Source organism: Lissotriton vulgaris, chromosome 2_1 (assembly GCF_964263255.1).
Source record: "Lissotriton vulgaris chromosome 2_1, aLisVul1.2, whole genome shotgun sequence".
NCBI classification, from domain to species: Eukaryota; Metazoa; Chordata; class Amphibia; order Caudata; family Salamandridae; genus Lissotriton; species Lissotriton vulgaris.
In genome coordinates this window covers 831,084,260-831,105,458 of record NC_141687.1, presented here as the reverse complement: position 1 = coordinate 831,105,458, position 21,199 = coordinate 831,084,260, and the positions used below count along the sequence as shown (strand labels likewise).

Here is a 21,199-nt window from a genome sequence, read left to right as displayed (position 1 = left end):
CAAAACCAGTGTCAGGTGAGGTGTCTAGACAACTGGCCTCCCCTAGCACTCATGTGTCAGAGGGTCCTCAGACCCCTCCCAACCCTCCTCGTCCTCCATCTCCTGAAATTCAGGGTCAAAGGATGGAGCCAGATCAAAGAAGAAAAGTTCTTCGGCTGGCGTCGAATGCGGCGTCGAGCGACGCCGGTCCGTCGCCGGATCCGGACCGAGGGATGGATCGGGGACAACGTCATCCGGGGCGACACCCTGGGGGTCGGCACAGGCGGAGGGGTGTGAGGTCGACCAGCAGCGACCCGGATCCGGACCCAGTGGGGCCTTGCTGCGTCGGGACCGAAGTCGCCGACGGCACCGGTGGAGTCGCGTGGGCGGTGTCGCCCGAACCCCTGGCCGCATCGCGCGAGCATCGGGGGAGTCAGAAGAGCGGTGTTGCTGCTTTGACTTCTTGTGCCTCTTACTTGAGGACTTGGAGCCCGACTCGACGAGCTGTGATGATTCCGGCTCCGCAACCGGTCCCCCGACCTCCTCCTGGACTGGGACCTCGAGCGGCGCGGGGCCGACTGCCGGAGCTCGAGGCGCTTACGGGACCGCTCCCTTCTAGTCTTCTACGCCAAGTCCCGGCAGTCGGGGCACAACTTGTCATCGTAGTCGAACCCCAAACAATGTAGGCACCGGCGATGGGGGTCGGTAACCGACATCAGTCGGTCGCAGGTGGCACAGGGCTTGAACCCGGGCATCCCTACCGGCATTGATGGAGTCGTTCGGCTCGAAAAACAGATCAAAAAGATTGAAAAAGTTTAGTCAAAAAATGACTAAGGGTACCACTTTTTCCGGATTGGCGTTTGCCGGCGCGGAAAAGGAAGAACTGACGTCAGCGCGCGATGGCGGCGTCTAAGTACTCTGATGACGTTATCACAGTGCCGACGACTGACGCGGACGACGCCTACCGACGCGCAGGGGGTACTGCTACGCAAAACTTTCGAGATCCAGTCTGACGCCTGGGGATATTCTAAGGTAAGGAATCTAATACTAACCTGTTTCTTTCAGATCACACACACACACACATATATATACATACACACAATCACAATACACATGACAAGTTCTGGCAGATAGCTGCCCTGTCAAGTGAGACCCAAGAACTGATACAAAACGCAATAAACAAAATAAAACAGCAAAAATAATAGGTTTAAAAAAATTTAACGTGACAATAATTCAGACTAAAATACATAAAACCATTCTAAAGGACAATGGAAGGGACTAAGAACAGAGGTCTGAACCTTTCGCAGTGGTGGTTCTACACACAGATTGACAGCCCCTCAATTAGTTCACGTTACGTGTGACTTTAGTTGAGCAGTTTGCACAGTACATATTAATATTTCATAACTGCACTCAGATTATCAAAAGCATTATAGCGTTCACAAGCACTCAGTTGATATCACTTTAATATATAGAGACTACGTTGAAACAGGAATAAAAGAGACTCATAAAATATTTTTATTTCCTTTGTACAAAGAATCCAGCTATACAGTTTTAAAAAAAATACAAGTAAAAAAAAAAACTGTTGCTTGTTATACACAGATCTGGACTCCAGTTCATCCCCAAGCTGCAGCTAACCATGCTGTCAGAGATCCTCCAAGGTGCATGTGCAAAAGCAACCAAGGTATTCAATTGGTTCTCGAAAGATGGCTCTGCACTGAGAAACTCCATAGCTTGTACTCAAAATGCACACTGGGTGCTCTTTCGGCGGTTTTTGCCACATGATTTTCTCTATTTGTGGAGATCCACTCAGATTCAGTTTATCAGTCCATAGCTGGGGTTTCAGATTACTTCATGTTCCTCTTTCATAAGTGTCCTTGGGATGCTCCTAAAGGTATGGAACAAAATGCAACAACAATGACCAGTGAGACCTTCAAGCAGCAGTAAAACAATATACTTAAACCTGCTATGGGTCCATGAAGTGTTAATACAAGTCAAATGACTTTTTTGTTTCAATTGCACAGGGGCACTTCAATGCAAGATAGGTCAACAGAGTTAGCTTTTGTCGAGGGAAGGACACAAGGTGGGAGATCTAGGTTTAGGCATTGCAGAAAGGTGGAATATCTCTGCTGAGGACTAGGCAGAATAAATAACATCTACTCAATTGCAGCAGTGGAAAACTTGTTCTAGTCTAGGCACAGTGACTAAAATCCCTTCTTGGAATGGAATGCCTGGTCATAGTCAAGTGCAGGCGAGAAATCCCCATTCAGGGAGAGACGGAAAATTTCAGCTTATGGCCAGGAGCATAAGGGTAAGTTCTCATATATGGCTAGACATGATCAATTCAGTTTACACTAGTGCACCAGAGAGGAACAATATGAGATTAAAGAACACACACCTTGTTGCAGTCCTCCTAATCTCTGCTGAACAACCTCTAAATGACGAATATATTCCAAAAGGGAGTGCTCTGGTTCATCTGAGGACGTGCGAGACCTGTTTGGAGAGGATGTTGATACCGTATGTGATCTAGGAGCAAAACAAAGTTACTGTTATCCTTTAACATTTTCTTCACACTTTAAGAGTCCTTAACACTGAACACATTCATCATCACATACCATTATTTCATTTATTTTTTATTTCTATATTACCTTAGTTCAAACAAGTATAAACACTGTAATTAAACTGGCATAAACAAATCTATATTCCAATATACTTGGCTTGCAAGGTTTTTGCATCCATACCATGCAGTATTTCAATATCTTTCCATTTCACAGCACATTTCACACAGTTACTAGTTTCACACTTAACTAGATAGAAGTGCAGTCTAAAGGGTTAGAAGAACCTAATCCTCTACGGATGCTATTGTACCTAATTGTTATCCAGGCTTTTTGTTATTCATTGGCATGTGTGCCATAAGGTAGTATCTACAAGGCTCCCAAATATCTAAGTTTGAGTGCGGAGTAGAGCTATTTACAATAAGTCGTCGACATGTCAATACCATAAATTAGATGAGGCTGAGGCTTGTATTGTGGGAGTGGATTCCTATAGACAAAGCATAGTCATCTTACATTTCGCTAGCAGGAATGGCAATACAACAAATCTCATAAACCAATTATTAACCTCTATATATGCCTTTATATATACCATTAGTACTGGTGTAAATGGTATGCTTGAACAAGCCACCGCCTCTAGAATTTTGCACACTTGCTCTAGTAGTCGTACGTTGCTGGGCACTGCAAGGCAAGGTGGAGAAAAACTGCCTCTTGCCTATCACATTGAACTATAGTTTACATTTCCAATATTCAGGGATACTGTGTCTACTATGAAGATATTTGATTTGGCTGCAGAGATAGTTTTGGCATTCGCCAGATACCTTTCGTGCTAAGGCTGTGTCCCACTACAGGGCTCGAAAAATCTAAAAATTGGTACTAGTCCTGCAGGTCTAGTACCTTGAAAAATCTTCTCGACCTAACAGTAACCTACTTTACCTCAGTCTCTGAAAGCAGAGCAAATGTGACAAGATAACAAGATTTAAAGGCATCTTTATTGCTCATTTGATTTGTGAGCAATAAAAAGGCCTTTAAAACTTGTTATCTTGTCACATTTGCTCCGTTTTCAAAGATGGAGGACAGAAGTTAGTATGTACTACTACTCGCCAGAAAGGGCGAGTAGGACCTAAAAATAGCTCAACCTCATTAAATTTACCTCGCAAATGCTATCAGTCGAGTGGATTTGTCAAGCCCTGCACTACACTGTAGCTCAAGGGGCCACACATATGAAAGTGCCCATTTCATTTGAATAAGATAAAAAAGGACACTTCCCAACTGCCCCCTCCCCCCACACTTCATTTAATAGAGTACCACACACTCTTCCGGCAAACAAGGAATAATAGTGTATAAGCTAGAGCTTTCAGCGAAGAGTAATTGTATTTATATAGTACTTACTATCCATGATGAGGAGAAGTGATTTTGGCAAGTACCATGCTACTCCAGAGCCCAAAAATGGATTGATGGTTTAGTAGAGGGAAATGCAAATGCTACTTACCAGTATGCATCTGTTCTTGGCATGTAGGGCTGCTGACATTCATATCTGTGCATAGACCGCCACCTAGTGTTGGGTCCGGATGATTGCACATTGTTGTCCTGGAAGAGTCTTCGAAGTATCACGAGATAGGTGGCTCCTCCCCTGGACTACAGTGCGCATGGGCATCGCCTCCATCCCCAGATTGTTTTTAGCCATTGGCAGAGATGGAGTGAAGAATGTGAGTGATGACCATGCTATGAGCATATGTGTTTGTATGAATAAATACTGCAGCTGCTACAGGCGCCGGGGAGGAGGGCGGGCGATATGAATGTCAGCAGCCCTACATGCCAAGAACAGATGCATACTGGTAAGTAGCATTTGCAGTTCGAGGCATGTGGGCTGCTGAATTCATATCTGTGCATAGAATACATAGCAGTCCCTCCATTAACGGCGGCTGCCCGTGCCAGCTGCAGCAGTCTGAAAAAGCGTTTTTAGAACAGCCTGATCAACAGCTGCCTGCTGTTTGGAATGCACGTCTACACAGTAGTGCTTAGTGAAAGTATGTGTGGTAGACCATGTGGCTGCTCTACAGATATCTTCTAAGGGAATGTTACCTAGGAAAGCCATAGAGGCCCCTAACTTCCTAGTGGAGTGGGCCCTCGGTGGGATAGTGAGAGTGCGCTTAGCTTTAGCGTAGCAGATCTGAATGCACTTTACTATCCATCTAGCAATCCCCGCCTTGGAGATAGCGTTTCCCTTGTGTTGTGTGGCAAAAGCAACAAAAAGTTGTTTGGTTTTGCGGAAATCTTTAGTCCTGTCCACATAGTACATCAAGGCCCTTTTCACATCAAGGGTGTGGAGCATGCGCTCCGCCAGCGTCTCTGGGTTTTGGAAAAACACCGGCAATTCAATTGTTTGGTTAATGTGGAATTGTGAGACTACTTTGGGTAAGAATTTAGGGTTAGTGCGGAGCACCACCCTGTTAGCATGTACTTGGAAAAAAGGTTCTTGGATGGTGAGTGCCTGCAACTCACTAACCCTCCGTAGCGATGTAATTGCTACTAAGAAAGCCACCTTCCAAGTCAGAAACTGAAGCTCACAAGAGTGCAGTGGCTCAAAAGGAGGACCCATCAGCCTTGTAAGAACCACGTTGAGGTTCCATTCCGGAGCTGGTGGAGTCCTTGGTGGAATGACCCTTTTGAGTCCTTCCAGAAAGGCCTTGATAGCAGGGACCTTAAAGAGTGACAGGTGCTGCCTATTTTGGAGGTATGCTGCCATAGCAGACAGGTGAATGCGGATGGAAGAGTACGCTAGATTACATCAATACAGGTGAAAAAGGTAACAGATGATGTTTTGAATGGAAGCATCTAGCGGGTCAATGTCGTGGTTCACACAGTAGATGACAAACCTCTTCCATTTAGCCGCATAACAAGCTCTAGTAGTGGGCTTCCTTGCCTCCCGAATGATGTCCATGCAATCGGGAGGAAGATTGAGGTAGCCAAACTCTAGGACTTCAGGAGCCAGATCGCCAGGTTGAGCTGTTGCGGATCTGGGTGCTGAATGTCGCCATGGCTCTGCGTCAGAAGGCTGGGAGTGAGATGAAGCCTTTGATGCGGTACCACGGAGAGTTCCAGAAACGTGGTGTACCATGGTTGGCGAGCCCACGTTGGAGCAACCAGGATGAGCGTCATCGAGTGTTGCCTGAGCTTGCGTGCCACCAGCGGTATCAGAGGTGCTGGGGGAAAAGCGTACGCAAATCTGCCTGACCAGTTCATCCACATCGCATTGCCCTGTGATTGGGGGTGTGGGAACCTGGTGGCGAAGCTTTGGCATTTTGCGTTCTCCTTTGTGGCGAACAGGTCTATCTCTGGATGACCCCACATTTGGAAGTACGGTTGGAGTACCGATGGATGTATCTCCCACTCGTGCATCTGATGGCTGTGCCTGCCGAGGAGGTCCGCCATCTGATTGTCCTTGCCCGGGAGGTGCTATGCCATGAGAAAGATGTTCCTCTGAATGGCCCACTTCCACATGCTCTGAGCCAGATGAGACAGCTGTGGAGTGTGTGTGCCCCCCTGTTTCTGGATGTAGTACATGGCCGTCATGTTGTCCGTCCGGATCAACACGACCTTGTTGCACAGATGTACTTTGAACGCCTTTAAGGCCATGAAGATTCCCATCAGTTCCAACACATTGATGTGCATCTTCCTCTGCTGTAGTGTCCATAGTCCCTGCACAGTGTAATGGAGTACATGCGCTCCCCATCCCTGGAGAGAGGCGTCCGTCGTCAGGATAATCTGTGGGACAGGCTCCTGGAATGGTCGGCCTTTGCAAAGGTTTTGTGGATTCCACCAATGCAGAGAGTTGTATGCCCGACCGCTCACCAACACTAGGTCTGTCAGTTGCCCATGAGCCTGAGTCCACTGACGTGCTAGGCACTCCTGAAGCGGACGCATATGTAGTCTCGCGTGCGGGACAATGGAGATGCAGGAGGCCATCATGCCTATCAACTGCATGAACACCTTCGCTGGAAGCGAGTGTTGGGGTCTGAACCGTTGGATCAGCGCCTGGATACTGGCGATTCTCACTGAATTTGGCTGCGCAGTGGCCGCCAGAGTGTTGATTGTCGCGCCCAGATACTGTCGCACGTGGGCGGGCTGGAGATGGGACTTGGGGTAGTTCAGTGAGAAACCCAGATCGTGCAGGAGATGAATGGTGCGTGACACATGGTCTACGCACTGCTGTTCCGTCCTTGCCTGAATGAGCCAGTCGTCCAGGTAAGGAAAGACGTGGACGTTTTGGCGACGGAGATGCGCCGCCACAGTCGCTAGGCACTTCGTAAATACCCTTGGTGCCGTGGTGACACCGAACGGCAGGACCTTGAACTGGTAATGCTGGTCTAAGAGCGTGAATCTGAGATACTTCCTGTGGGAAGGATGTAGGGGGATATAAAAATAGGCATCTTTCAGATCCAGTGTAGCCAGAAAATCCCCCTGCTGGAGCAGGGGAAGCACTTGCTGCAACGTGAGCATATGGAAGTGCTCCGAGAGTATGTACCAGTTTAGGGGCCTGAGGTCCAGGATAGGTCTGAGGGATCCGTCCTTCTTGGGAATTAGGAAATAGAGGGAGTAAACCCCTGTTCCCCGCTCTCGCAATGGAACGAGCTCTATTGCCCCTTTTTGCAGCATAACTAGAACTTCCTGCTGCAACAAGGTCAAATGCTCGCCTGACATAGGACGGCTTTTTGGGGGTATGTCTGGTGGAATGGAAGTAAGCTGTAGACAGTACCCGTACTGGATAAGGGACCTCACCCACCTGTCCGTGGTGATGTTCTTCCACGCCGGCAGGAACTGCTGAAGTCTCCCCCCAACCGGTGTTGCATGGTCGGGGGGCAGTGACAAGACGTCACTGCTTGTTGGTGGTGGTGGACCTGGAGCCATTGTTTCCACGTCCCCTGCCTTTGGTATTATTGCCTCTGTAACCACCTCTACCCTTGTTGTTATACGAGGGCTGGATGTTACCCTTGTAGTATTGTGCGGACTGGGATGCCTGTCCCCGGGAGGTGCCTTTTGAATTTGAACGGCGAAAGGAACCACCCCGAAACTGCTGACTCTGTAAAGCCCCCATTGACTTTGCAGTTTCGGTATCCTTTTTCATTTTTTCTAGTGAGGCATCCACCTCAGGGCCAAACAGATGGTCAGGATTCACTGTTTGACCTAAAATGGTGGTTTGGATGTTGGGCTTGAACCCCGAAATACGAAGCCAGGCATGACGTCTAAGTAACACACTTGTATTGATGGCTCTAGAGGCTGTATCTGCCACGTCTAGAGCACATTTGATGGATGCATTTGTAATGAGTTTACCCTCCTGAATGAGCATCTCTCCTGCCTCCTTGTATTGGTCAGGCAAGTGTTGCAGAATGGCCTCTAATGTGTCATAATGGGCCCTATCATAACGTGCAAGCAGGGCTTGGGTGTTAGATATTCTCCAGATGTTAGCTGCCTGTGCAGCAATGCGTTTGCCCGAGGCCTCAAAGATCTTGGACTCTTTGTCTGGGGGAGGAGCGTCACCAGTAGTCTGAGAATTCGCCCTTTTCCGAGCGTTGGAAACAACCAAGGAGTCCAATGGAAAGTGTCCCTTGATATAAGTGGGATCCGTGGGTGCCGCCTTATATTTCCTGTCGATGCGAGGGTTGACCACCCGCGCCCGGGTGGGCTCTTTGAAAACCTCCGGTGCATGTTTAAGCACCCCTTTAAGCATCGGTAGCGTTTTGACTTGCTTTTCGGCTACCGAGAAGGTGTCGAATAAGAAGTCCGCATCCACGGGGTCCGAGTGCAGCTCGACATCGTGGTTCGCCGCAGCTCACTCTATCAAAGCATTGAAGGCCGCCGAGTCCTCTGTCGGGGACGTCTTGGCGGCGAAAAGTTGAGTGTCCTGACCCGACTGCGGGTCTTCTGTGTCGCCTCCTGCGGCCCAAGGCACATGCTCCTCCTCCGGATCCGAGTACGCAGGATAGTTGTACTCGGCATCTTCCTCGTCCGCATCGGCCGCTGGGGAATGAGTCGGCGAGTGTTCCAAGGCCTGTGGGGACACAGGTTCCACCAGAGCCGAAGAGTCCGCAGAGTACTTTTTATTCTTGAGCGGGATCTTAAAAGGTTCCAACGCCGGCTCCGACGTGATCCTTCGTTTGAGGAGCGACAGTTTCCCGGTGTTGGCGTCGATGATGACCTCACGACGTTCTTCTACCGCAAGCGGTTGGAGCCAAAGCTTCGACACCACCAAGGCAGCTTTCGGCGTTAACACCTCCCCTGAATGTCCGCCCTGTTTCGGCGCGAAGGCCTTCGGCGCCGACTTGGGTGGAAGGGTGAAACGAATAGGCGTTTTCTCTTTAGTAGGCTTAGGCGTGAGCGTAGGCACTACAGTGTCCTGATCGGGAACCACCGTGGGCTTTCGGATCCGCTGTAAGGATTCCCCCACTTTCTTTGTAAAGGTTGCCGAGGGTTGCACCTGCTCGAGCGACCCCTTATCTTCGAGAGCCTGATCGCCGGTAGGCTTCTTCTTCGGGGCCGACGCCCCATGCCTAGGCGCGTCGTCGCCCTGACGCTTCTTCGAAACAGTCTTCGGGTCCCCGACCCCTTTCGGCGCCGACGCGGTCGCGTCGGAGGCCTTCGCCTTTGGCGTCGACCCCGAGGGCTTCGGGTCGGCCATCTTGGCGTGGCTCTTCAAGTCGGCCATTTTGGTTTTCTTGGAAGTTGACGCCTCCAGAACCTTCTTTACCAACGCAACTTTCAGTTTCGGTTTCGCATCCGAGGGTGCGTGACCAGTTGGTTTCACTTTTGTTTTCTTCAACATAAGTGATGGCTTAGAAATGTCCGTGACCGGGCCCGGAGGCGGGGACGTAGGACTGATAGGTAGATCTTGGGTAAGGCCCGAAGGCGATCCCTCGACCTGGGCCGTATGAAGGGGAATAACCCCTGAGTCTGATTGGGGATGCTCCTCCTCTGAGCTATCTCCCATCGTGGCACAAGCCTGATCGTCGTCCCCTACCTCGTCGGAGACTTCGTCAAAGTCTGCCTCACCCGCGTCGTAGTTTTCCTCCTCGGACGCGGGGCCAGAGTCCGACTCTCGCACGTCGTCTTCTCCCTCGACAGATTCCTGGAAAATGTCATCTGGTGGGGGCGCCGAAGCCGACAATTGAGCCTGGAGCCGATTGGCCCGGCGAATCTTTAAAGTCTTCTTGCTTCGGAACTTCGAACACGCCATGCAGGTGTCTTCGCGGTGATCCGGCGACAAGCAGGTATTGCACACAGGGTGCACGTCGAGGTGTGAATATTTGGAGTGACACAGCGGACACTTTTTGAATGGAGTCCGCTCCATAGCAAAGGGTGTAGTGTAGGCCCGTCCGCGCCGAAGGCACGTGGAAGGGCAGCAAGAGATAGGAGCTGAGAGTCAGAAAGAAACCCGTATGCAACTATACCGACGCCCAGCCTAAAGACCTTTTGGTCTCGAGTAGAAGTTGAACAACTATCGGTTCCGACAGAGGGAACCGAAACACATCCGAACCCAATGGCGGAAAAAAACAATCTGGGGATGGAGGCGATGCCCATGCGCACTGTAGTCCAGGGGAGGAGCCACCTATCTCGTGATACTTCGAAGACTCTTCCAGGACAACAATGTGCAATCATCCGGACCCAACACTAGGTGGCGGTCTATGCACAGATATGAATTCAGCAGCCCACATGCCTCGAACTGTAAGTTGTTACTGGGAGTGGTGTACATGTGAGCCAGTTAGCTGGATGAATGAATCATTGATGGATACAGGAGAGAAGAGTTTAGAAAGGGTTATTAGGGAGTCTGCTGTAGTAAAAGAGGTTTGGGATGAGAGAGCCTGTTAGTTGGATAATATGAATTAAAGATAGATAGATCAGGTTGAACTTTGGAAAGGGTGCTCATAGTAGCAAAAGAGGTTTGGGATAAGTTATTTATTAAGAGGATATTTTGAAAGAGTATGAATATCAGAATAGGTGTTTGGGGAGATTTGAGGAGAATAGTAATAAGGTTTCTCTCTGCCGTTGCAGTAAAATATATAAATATGTAGATGGATAACCACACATCAAAGGTATACATACATAGACCGATTTTAACATGATACACATATGCAGAATAATCAGGAGATAAATAAACGTACAAGATAAAGTCCCATATGTACAAGCTTGAATAACTATTTACAAACAAACTTTCCATTATTGCTGTAATATCTTTTTTAATTGCTGTGATATGAAAATATATAACCACACAAAGGTAAACAGAGGTTTTAACAAGATATATATATGTAAAATAATCAGAAGTTTGTCGTCTTCCCTCGAGGATCCAGACTTCAGAGCCCGACGAGACCTGGATTCCCAGACCTCTCCGACCTCAACTGACATCTGCAGCACAGCAGAGATCCGTGGGTGCGACGAGACACCTGGGACCGGCCATCTTGGAAGAAACTGCACTTCGCTTCCAGCACGACTTCTGAGGTAACCTCGACGAAGTGCTTTGGGGATTGAGAAGCCCCAGCCCCGAGCAGCTCCTGCACCGAAGACCAGCCCTTCAGCATCCATGAGATCTGCGTGGGGCCCTTCTGCCTGTTTGCTGCTCGACGCGTTGTCTGGTCACTTGCCGGCTGGCTAGTGGCCTCCTAGACGACGATCCACGACATCAGCACCGCTGGTCTGGTTGCTCCAGACTGGCCCTTGCTTCCTTCCAAAAAAGAAGTACCCCGGACCCTCCTGGTCCGCACAAGACGCCTTTTCCACTCACCGCGTGGGTTGCCTTGGTCGAGGCAGGTTGACGCCGAATCCGGAACCAACACCGCCGACAGCGAGAGCCTGCGTGGGACAGCTCGTGCCTCCATCCTGGTCGTCGAAGACACCTCCTGGTCCACGTGGCTGCAGAGTCAAGCGTCCACTCTTCACCTGATCGCGACAACAGCACCTGGTTCCTTCCTGGTTCCACTCCAGTCACTGGCTAGTGACTTTGAACATTGTCCCCTCTCCTTTCAGGTCTTCAGCATCACCGATCCCCCCCTTGGGATCGCACCGGACATCTTCCTCCTGGTCGCCTGCAGCATCTTTTCTTTCAGGCTCCATAAACTTCAACGCAGAAACCCGACACAACTTCGCACCTATGCACCCGCAGCCCGTGGGTGAGGTAACGAGAGCATTTCGGTGCTCAGGGGTAGATTGACTCTCCTAGTGTCCAGATTCACAGTCGTTTTAGTCCTAACCAGTCAGGATTGTCCGTACTCACCTTTTTCTTGAACTGTACTGTACTGTCCATAGACGTTGTTACGCATCTCGCGTGTGAGTACATACTCTGCACACGCGTTCCGTGGGCCTCCTATTACTTACCTAAAGATAGGAGAGTGTAGTCCCAGCGATCCTACAGCCTCTGGACAGCTCCATTCCTTCTATTGATTTCCTTATACCATTTACTTAGTATATGGTTTGTCGTGCCCCTAGGGCACCATTGTAATTTGTGCAACTTAAACGTATTTTTCCTAAGAGATTGTCATGTGCTTAGCCCTCTGACCTCATAAAGAGTTCAGGTGTATGTTAGTTAATACATATCTTGTTTATTTTCATAACAACCTGTGTGGAGTCCTTTCCCCTGGTATTCAAGGGGTTATATGTGGTAAAACAGCTGGCTTCATATGCCAAAAGAGTTTAGCCTAAGACTGCTTTGTCCATGCTGCCATTTGGATAGCTGGTCTATAAGGTTGACTTACAATTAATCACCATAGGGTTGTTTGGACTGATACAAGGTGATCACTAGAACTAGTTAACCGCTAGGACGCTTGATGGTGCCTGCTTGTGCAGGGTGGTCACTCCTTGGCGACAAGGGAGATATCTTCAGTTGTCTGTGCAGCAGAACGTCGAAGACCAGAGTTTCTTCTTGTAAAGTTTCGATTCAGGATAATCTAATTTTCTCTGGGTCAGCTCCTAGCTTTATACTGCTAAAGGGGGCTGTACTAGTGACTAGGTCCATCCGGTGGGTGGGACGAGGAAGGGGAGTGGTTACACCCCCTACCCTTTGTCTGGTTTCGCGCCAGAGCTGGGGCTGGAGTGCCCCAGCGACTGGTTTGAACCGGGTTATGCACGGGACACCTTGTGTGCCCCAGGCATGTCTCTTTCCTTTCAGCCCTCCCTACCTCAATACACAAAATCCTATCTGGGGTGGTGCTAGCACCTCCCAAGGCAGGAAACCCTTTGTCCAGGCCTCCCTCGCTGGAAGGACTCCCAGCAGCAGGAGGTCAGACTTGTGTCTGTGGTGGCAGCATCCATTTTGTGATGCTGAGGCTCTGCTTAACTTTAACCGGGGTTACAGTTACATACATGTCTTATCCCTCTAGAAGGGTGGAATGCTACCCCCGCCGCCAGAACTGGCGAGGGGGTAGTATTCCAAAGCGTAGGACACCTTACACGACATGTTTCGATAATGCTATGCCAAAGTTAGCAATAACCGCGAGGATTATAATGCACTTAAGAGTATATGGTATAGCGTTATCATGGAACAGCTATAAGGACATGGTTCCGAAAGCTGCAGACAGGCTCAGCTCATGCTAGAGCACCATCTCACATAATTCCAAGCACTCTGCCTTCAGGATTGATAAAGCCTACCATAGGAGTGACTTATAGGAGTATATGTGTCCATTTTGGGGTTAGATATAGGTATACTATATCTACAGCAAAGGGTGATTAAACCACCTTGTTCCAGCTGTGTTACCAGCCAGTTGTGTTTGTTTGTGTGGCCAGCCAGGGGTGGAATACTGCATGCTGCAGCCACTGGTAGGCCTTGGGTGCACCTATGCCCTGGGTACCTAAGGTACAATGTACAGGGACTCACAAGAGTGAGCCAATGCCAATTGGCGAATGCACCTAAAGTACATCTGTGTCAATTTAGAGAGAGAACAGCGAGGCTGTGGGCCTGATTAGCAGGCCCAAGGCCAGGGAAAGTCGTAAACCAGTGAAGCAAAAAGCAAAGATCTGGGGTGACCATAGGATTGCAGACCCTACTCTCCTACATAACCCCCTTCCAAACTTAGGGACATTAAACTAACCTTGACCAGTTAAGTCTTCCTGTTCTAAGTGGAAATACCTGGAGAGCCCATCTGCATTGCCATGGTCAGTACCAGGTCTGTGTTCCACTGTAAAGTCCATCCCCTGTAGGGAAATGGACCATCTAAGAAGTTTGGGGTTTTCACCCTTCATTTGATTTAGCCACAAGAGGGGCTTATGGTCGGTCTGATTCGTGAAGTGAGTTCCAAACAAGTATGGCCTCAACTTCTTCAGGGCCCAGACCACAGCAAAGGCCTCCCTCTCAATAGCTGACCAACGTTTCTCTCTAGGGGTCAGCCTTCTACTTATAAAAGCAATGGGCTGGTCATGACCATCAATATTCAGTTTAGATAGAACAGCTCCCACACCCAACTCAGAAGCATCTGTTTGGACAATGAAGGTTTTGGAGTAGTCAGAACTCTTTAGAATAGGTGCAGAATACATGGCCTGCTTCAGGTCATCGAATGCCTTTAGACAGCTAACTGTCCACTGAACTTTCTTTGGCATTTTCTTGCTTGTCAAATCATTAAGCGGTGTCACAATGGACCCATAATTTCTGACAAATTTTCTGTAATAACCAGACAGGCCCAAGAAAGCTCTGACCTGTGTCTGGGTGGTTGGAGGAGCCCAGTCATTTATGGCCTGTATCTAGCTCTCCAAAGGTTGAACCTGGCCTCCACCTACAAGGTGGCCCAGATACACAACTTGACTCTGCCCTATTTGGCACTTGGTAGCCTTGATAGTGAGGCCTGCCTTCTGAAGGGCCTCCAAAACTTTACTCAGGTGGATCAGGTGATCCTCCCAGGTGGAGCTGAAGACCGCAATATCTTCTAGATATGCTGCACAAAAGTAATCCAACCCAGAGAGAACATGGTTCACCAACCTTTGAAAAGTAGCAGGTGGCAGGTGCCTTTTTCAAACCAAAGGGCATCACCACAAATTGGTAATGACCTCCTGGGGTAGAAAATGCTGTTTTGGCCTTGGCCTCGGCCTCCTCAGCTAACCTGATTTGCCAATAACCAGCTGTTAGGTCAAATGTACTCAAGAATTTGGCAGAAGCCAATTTATCTATGAGTTCATCTGCCCTAGGTATTGGATGGGCATCTATCTTAGTGACAGCATTCAGACCCCTGTAATCTACGCAAAACCTCATCTCTCTCTTACCATCCTGGGTGTGAGGTTTTGGCACTAGAACTACAGGACTAGCCCAAGGACTCTCTGAGGAATCAATGACTCCCAATTCCAACATCTTTTGTACTTCCTTCTTTATGCAGTCCCTGACGTGGTCAGGTTGCCTGTAGATTTTACTCTTTACAGGCAGACTGTCACTAGTGTCCACCTCATGGGTGCACCAGTTTGTCTGACTGGGGGTCAGAGAGAACATATGTCGAAAGGATTGAAGAACCAGTTTACGTTGTTGATGTTCAGAGAGGCTGTCAGAAAAGACCACACCATCTACTGACCCATCATCAGGGTTCTGAGTGAGCAGGTCTGGGAGAGGGTCACTCTCTTCCTCCTGCCCCTCATCTGTGGCCATGAGCAAGCCCATGCCCGCCCTGTCAACATATGCCTTGAGTCTGTAATCTACGCTCCTGGGAGTTCCAAGGTCTACCAGGTAGGTGACCTCTCCCTTTTGATCAATGATTGTGTGGGGTCCAGACCATTTGTCTTGGAGAGCTGCTGGGGCCACTGGCTCCAACACCCACACCTTCTGTCCTGGCTGATAAACAGTTAGGACAGCCTTTTGGTCATGCCAAGATTTTTGGAGTTCTTGGGTGGCCTCCAGGTTTTTGGTTGCCTTCTCCATGTACTCTGCTATCCTGGAGCAGAGACCAAGTACATAGTCCACTATGTCAAGTTTAGGTTTTCTGAGAGGTAATGCAAATGCTACTTACCAGTATGCATCTGTTCTTGGCATGTAGGGCTGCTGACATTCATATCTGTGCATAGATCGCCGCCTAGTGTTGGGTCCGGATGATTGCACATTGTTGTCCTGGAAGAGTCTTCGAAGTATCACAAGATAGGTGGCTCCTCCCCTGGACTACAGTGCGCATGGGCATCGCCTCCATCCCCAGATTGTTTTTAGCCATTGGCAGAGATGGAGTGAAGTATGTGAGTGATGACCATGCTATGAGCATATACATATATGAAGACTGCAGCTGCTACAGGCGCCGGGGAGGAGGGTGGGCGATATGAATGTCAGCAGCCCTACATGCCAAGAACAGATGCATACTGGTAAGTAGCATTTGCAGTTCGAGGCATGCGGGCTGCTGAATTCATATCTGTGCATAGAATACATAGCAGTCCCTCCATTAGCGGCGGCCGCCCGTGCCAGCTGCAGCAGTCTGAAAAAGCGTTTTGAGAACAGCCTGACCAACAGCTGCCTGCTGTTTGGAGTGCACGTCTACACAGTAATGTTTAGTGAAAGTATGTGTGGTAGACCATGTGGCTGCCCTACAAATATCTTCTAAGGGAATGTTACCTAGGAAAGCCATAGAGGCCCCCAACTTCCTGGTGGAGTGGGCTCTTGGTGGGATAGTGAGAGTGCATTTAGCTTTAGCGTAACAGATTTGAATGCATTTCACGATCCACCTAGCGATCCCAGCTTTGGAGATAGCATTCCCCTTGTGGTGTGAGGCAAAAGCAACGAAAAGCTGTTTGGTTTTGCGAAAATCTTTTGTCCTGTCCACGTAGTACATCAAGGCTCTTTTAACGTCAAGGGTGTGGAGCATTCGCTCCGCCAGCGTCTCTGGGTTTCGGAAAAACACCGGCAACTCAATTGTCTGGTTCATATGGAATTGAGATACAACCTTGGGTAAGAATTTAGGGTTAGTGCGGAGCACAACCCTGTTAGCATGTACTTGGAAGAAAGGTTCTTGGATGGTGAGCGCCTGCAACTCGCTAACCCTCCGTAGCGATGTAATTGCTACTAAGAAAGCAACCTTCCAAGTCAGAAACTGAAGCTCACAAGAGTGCAGTGGCTCAAAGGGAGGACCCATCAGTCTTGTAAGAACCACATTGAGGTTCCATTCTGGAGCTGGTGGGGTCCTTGGTGGAATGACTCTCTTGAGTCCTTCCAGAAAAGCCTTGATAGCAGGGACCTTAAAAAGTGACAGGTGTTGCCTATTCTGGAGGTATGCTGCCATAGCAGACAGGTGAATGCAGATGGAAGAGAACGCTAAATTGCACTGATACAGGTGGAACAGGTAACAAATGATGTTTTGAATGGAAGCATCTAGTGGGTCAATATCGTGGTTAACACAGTAAATGACAAACCTCTTCCATTTAGCCGCATAACAAGCTCTAGTAGTGGGCTTCCTTGCCTCCCGAATGATGTTCATGCAATCGGGAGGAAGATTGAGGTAGCCAAACTCTAGGACTTCAGGAGCCAGATCGCCAGGTTGAGCTGTTGCGGATCTGGGTGCTGAATGTCGCCATGGCTCTGCGTCAGAAGGCTGGGAGTGAGATGAAGCCTTTGATGCGGTACCACGGAGAGTTCCAGAAACGTGGTGTACCACGGTTGGCGAGCCCACGTTGGAGCAACCAGGATGAGAGTCATCGAGTGCTGCCTGAGCTTGCGTGCCACCAGCGGTATCAGAGGTGCTGGGGGAAAAAACCAGTTCATCCACATCGCATTGCCCTGTGATTGCGGGTGTGGGAACCTGGCGGCGAAGCTTTGGCATTTGGCGTTCTCCTTTGTGGCGAACAGGTCTATCTCTGGATGACCCCACCTTTGGAAGTACGGTTGGAGTACTGATGGATGTATCTCCCACTCGTGCATTTGATGGCTGTGCCTGCTGAGCAGGTCCGCCATCTGGTTGTCCTTGCCCGGGAGATGCTCTGCCATGAGGAAGATGTTCCTCTGAATGGCCCACTTCAACATGCTCTGAGCCAGATGAGACAGCTGCGGAGAGTGTGTGCCTCCCTGCTTCTGAATGTAGTACATGGCTGTCATGTTGTCCGTCCGGATCAACACGACCTTGTTGCACAGATGTACTTTGAACGCCTTCAAGGCCATGAAGATTGCCATCAGTTCCAACACATTGATGTGCATCTTCCTTTGCTGTAGTGTCCATAGTCCCTGCACTGTGTAGTGGAGTACATGAGCTCCCCATCCCTGGAGAGAAGCGTCCGTTGTCAGGATAATCTGTGGCACAGGCTCCTGGAACGGTCAGCCCTTGCAAAGGTTTTGTGGATTCCACCAATGCAGAGAGTTGTACGCCCGACCGCTCACCAACACTAGGTCTGTTAGCTGCCCATGAGCCTGAGTCCACTGACGTGCCAGGCACTCCTGAAGCGGACGCATATGTAGTCTCGCGTGCGGGACAATGGAGATGCAGGAGGCCATCATGCCTATCAACTGCATGAACACCTTCGCTGGAAGCGAGTGTTGGGGTCTGAACCGTTGGATCAGCGCCTGGATACTGGCGATTCTCACTGAATTTGGCTGCGCAGTGGCCGCCAGAGTGTTTATCGTCGCGCCCAGATACTGCCGTACATGGGCGGGCTGGAGATGGGATTTTGGGTAGTTCAGAGAGAATCCCAGATCGTGCAGGAGATGAATGGTGCGGGACACGTGTTCGGCGCACTGCTCTGTTTTTGCCTGAATGAGCCAGTCGTCCAGATAAGGATAGACGTGGACGTTTTGGCGTCGTAGATGCGCCGCCACAGTCGCCAGGCACTTTGTAAAGACCCTTGGCGCTGTGGTGACCCCGAACGGCAGAACCCTGAACTGGTAATGCTGGTCTTGAATCGTAAATCTGAGATACTTTCTGTGGGAAGGATGCAGGGGGATATGAAAGTATGCATCTTTTAGATCCAGCGTAGCCAGGAAGTCCCCCTGCTGAAGCAGAGGGAGTACCTGCTGTAACGTGAGCATATGGAAGTGCTCCGAGAGAATGTACCAGTTGAGGGGCCTGAGGTCCAGGATGGGCCTGAGGGATCCGTCCTTTTTGGGGATTAGAAAATACAGGGAGTAAACCCCTGTTCCCCTTTCCTGCAGAGGGACGAGCTCTATTGCCCCTTTTTGCAGCATGACTTGAACTTCCTGCTGCAACAAGTGCAAGTGCTCGCCGGACATAGGACGGCTTCTTGGAGGTATGTTTGGTGGAGTGGAAGTAAGTTCCAGACAGTAACCGCACTGGATAAGAGACTTGACCCACCTGTCCGTGGTGATGGATTTCCACGCGGGCAGGAACTGCTGGAGTCTCCCCCCGACCGGTGTTGTTTGGTCGGGGGGCAGTGACAAGACGTCACTGCTTGTTGGCGGTGGTGGACCTGGAGCTGTTGTTTCCACGTCCCCTGCTCTTGATGTTGTTGCCTCTGTAGCCACCTCTACCCTTGTTGGTGTATGAGGTTTGGGTATTACTTTTATAATACTGTGTGGACTGCGATGCCTGACCCCTTGAGGTGCCTCTGGAATTGGAGCGGCGAAAGGAACCACCCCGAAACTGCTGAGACTGGAGGGCCCCCATAGACTTGGCAGTGTCTGTATCTTTTTTCATCTTTTCCAGGGTCGCATCCACCTCTGGGCCGAACAGGTGGTCAGGATTAACTGTTTGGTTCAGGATGGTCGTTTGTATATCCGGTTTGAAACCTGATATCCTAAGCCATGCGTGCCTTCTTAGCAACACGCTAGTGTTGATGGCCCTGGAGGCTGTATCAGCCACGTCCAGCACACATTTGATGGAAGCGTTTGTGATGAGCTTTCCCTCCTGAATTAACATTTCTCCTGCCTCCTTGTACTGGTCAGGCAAGTGTTGCAGTAGTGATTCTAAGGTGTCATAATGAGCCCTATCGTAGCGTGCAAGTAGGGCCTGTGTGTTTGAGATTCGCCAAATATTAGCTGCCTGTGCAGCAATCCGTTTCCCTGAGGCCTCAAATATTTTCGACTCTTTGTCTGGGGGAGGAGCGTCACCAGTGGTCTGCGAGTTCGCCCTCTTTCGTGCGTTGGATACTACCAACGAGTCCAGTGGCAAGTGTCCCTTGATGTATGTTGGATCCGAGGGCGCTGCCTTATATTTCTTATCAATGTGAGGATTGATGACACGCGCCCGAGTGGGTTCCTTGAGGACCTCCGTCGCGTGCTTCAGCACCCCCTTGAGCATTGGCAGTGTCTTGACTGACTTTTCAGCCACTGAGAAAGTGTCAAACAAAAAGTCCTCATCCACAGGGTCTGAGTGCAGCTCGACATCATGGTTAGCTGCAGCTCTTTCAATCAAAGCGTTGAAGGCTGCCGAGTCCTCCGTCGGTGAAGTCTTTGCTGCAAAAAGCTGCGGTTCCTGACCCGACTGCGGGTCCTCTGGGTCGCCTCCGGCAGACCAAGGTTCATGTTCCTCCTCCGGATCCGAGTACGCCGGATAGTTGTACTCGACCTCCTCATCGTCCACATCCCCAGCATTCGAACGCGTTGGCGAGTGTTCTAAGGCTTGTGGAGACGTAGGCTCTATCTGGGCCGAAGTACCCGCAGAATCCTTATTTTTGAGAGGAATCCGAAAATGTTCCAACACCGGCTCCGTGGTGATTTTTCTTTTGAGGAGAGACAGTTTCCCAGTATTGGCGTCGATGATGACCTCTCGACGCTCTTCCTCTGCAAGTGGCTGGAGCCGAGGCTTCGACACCACTAATGCTGCTTTGGGCGTCGATACCTCCCTCGAGGGCACGCCTGCCCCATGCTTCGGAGCGAAAGCCTTCGGCGTCGACTTAGGCGGCAGGGTAAAGCGGATAGGCGTCTGTGCCTTCGCGGGCTTAGGCGTGTGCTTCGGCGCCACATCCCCTGTTTCGGGAGCCACAGTGTCCTTCCGAAGCCGTTGCAGGGATTCCGCGACCTTTTTGGTTAAGGCTGGAGAGGGCTTGACCGGCTCGAGCGATCTCCCCGAGTCGGGAGTCGGTTCTTCGAAAGGCACCTTCTTCGGAGCCGACACATCACGGTCCTGGTCCTTGAGGGCCGGCGCCGGCGAAGCCTGGGCCGCGGCATCGCCTTGACGCTTCTTTGGAGCCTTCTTCGGGTCATCGACCCCGACCATCTTCGGCGCCGACGCAGCCGCGTCGGTCGACTTCGCCTTCGGCGCCGACCCTGAGGGCTTCGGGTCGGCCATTTTGGCGTGGCTCTTCAAGTCGGCCATTTTGGATTGTTTGGAAGTTGACGCCTCCAGAGCCTTCTGCACCAGCGCAGCTTTCACTTTCGGTTTCGAAACCGGGGGAGTGGATCCCGATGGCTTCACTTTCGTTTTCGTTAACGGGAGTGGCGCCTCAGAAATGTCCGTGACCGGGCCCGGAGGCGGGGCTGCTGGACTAGTAACGAGGTCTTGGGTAAGGCCCGAAGGCGATCCCTCGACCTGGGCCGCATGAAGGGGGTTGACCCCTGAGTCAGTTCGGGGATGCTCTTCCTCCGAGCTATCCCCCACGGTGGCAATGGCCCTATCGTCGTCCCCTACCTCGTCGCCGGCTTCGTCAAAGTCCTCATCACCCGCGTTGTAGGCATCCCCCTCGGACGCGGGACTAGAGTCCGAAACCTGTATGGCGTCGTCGTCTTCAACAAATTCCTCGAAGATGTTGTCTGGCGGGGGCACCGGGGTAGCCGATAACCGGGCCTGGAG

At 50.3% G+C, this 21,199-nt stretch overlaps 1 protein-coding gene across 1 annotated transcript in view; it reads right to left on the bottom strand.

Moving 5' to 3' along the window:
* Positions 1–1,471: 1,471 nt before the first annotated feature.
* PCNT (pericentrin) overlaps positions 1,472–21,199 on the bottom strand; it is a 1,129,672-nt gene continuing 1,109,944 nt past the window's right edge. Inside the window, exons 48-49 of the mRNA XM_086956243.1 lie at positions 2,375–2,502; positions 1,472–1,864 (exon numbers count right to left, since the gene is read on the bottom strand). Of these exons, the coding sequence (XP_086812369.1) occupies positions 1,842–1,864; positions 2,375–2,502 (151 nt within the window). The 3' untranslated portion in view covers positions 1,472–1,841. The remainder of the gene's footprint in view (positions 1,865–2,374; positions 2,503–21,199) is intronic.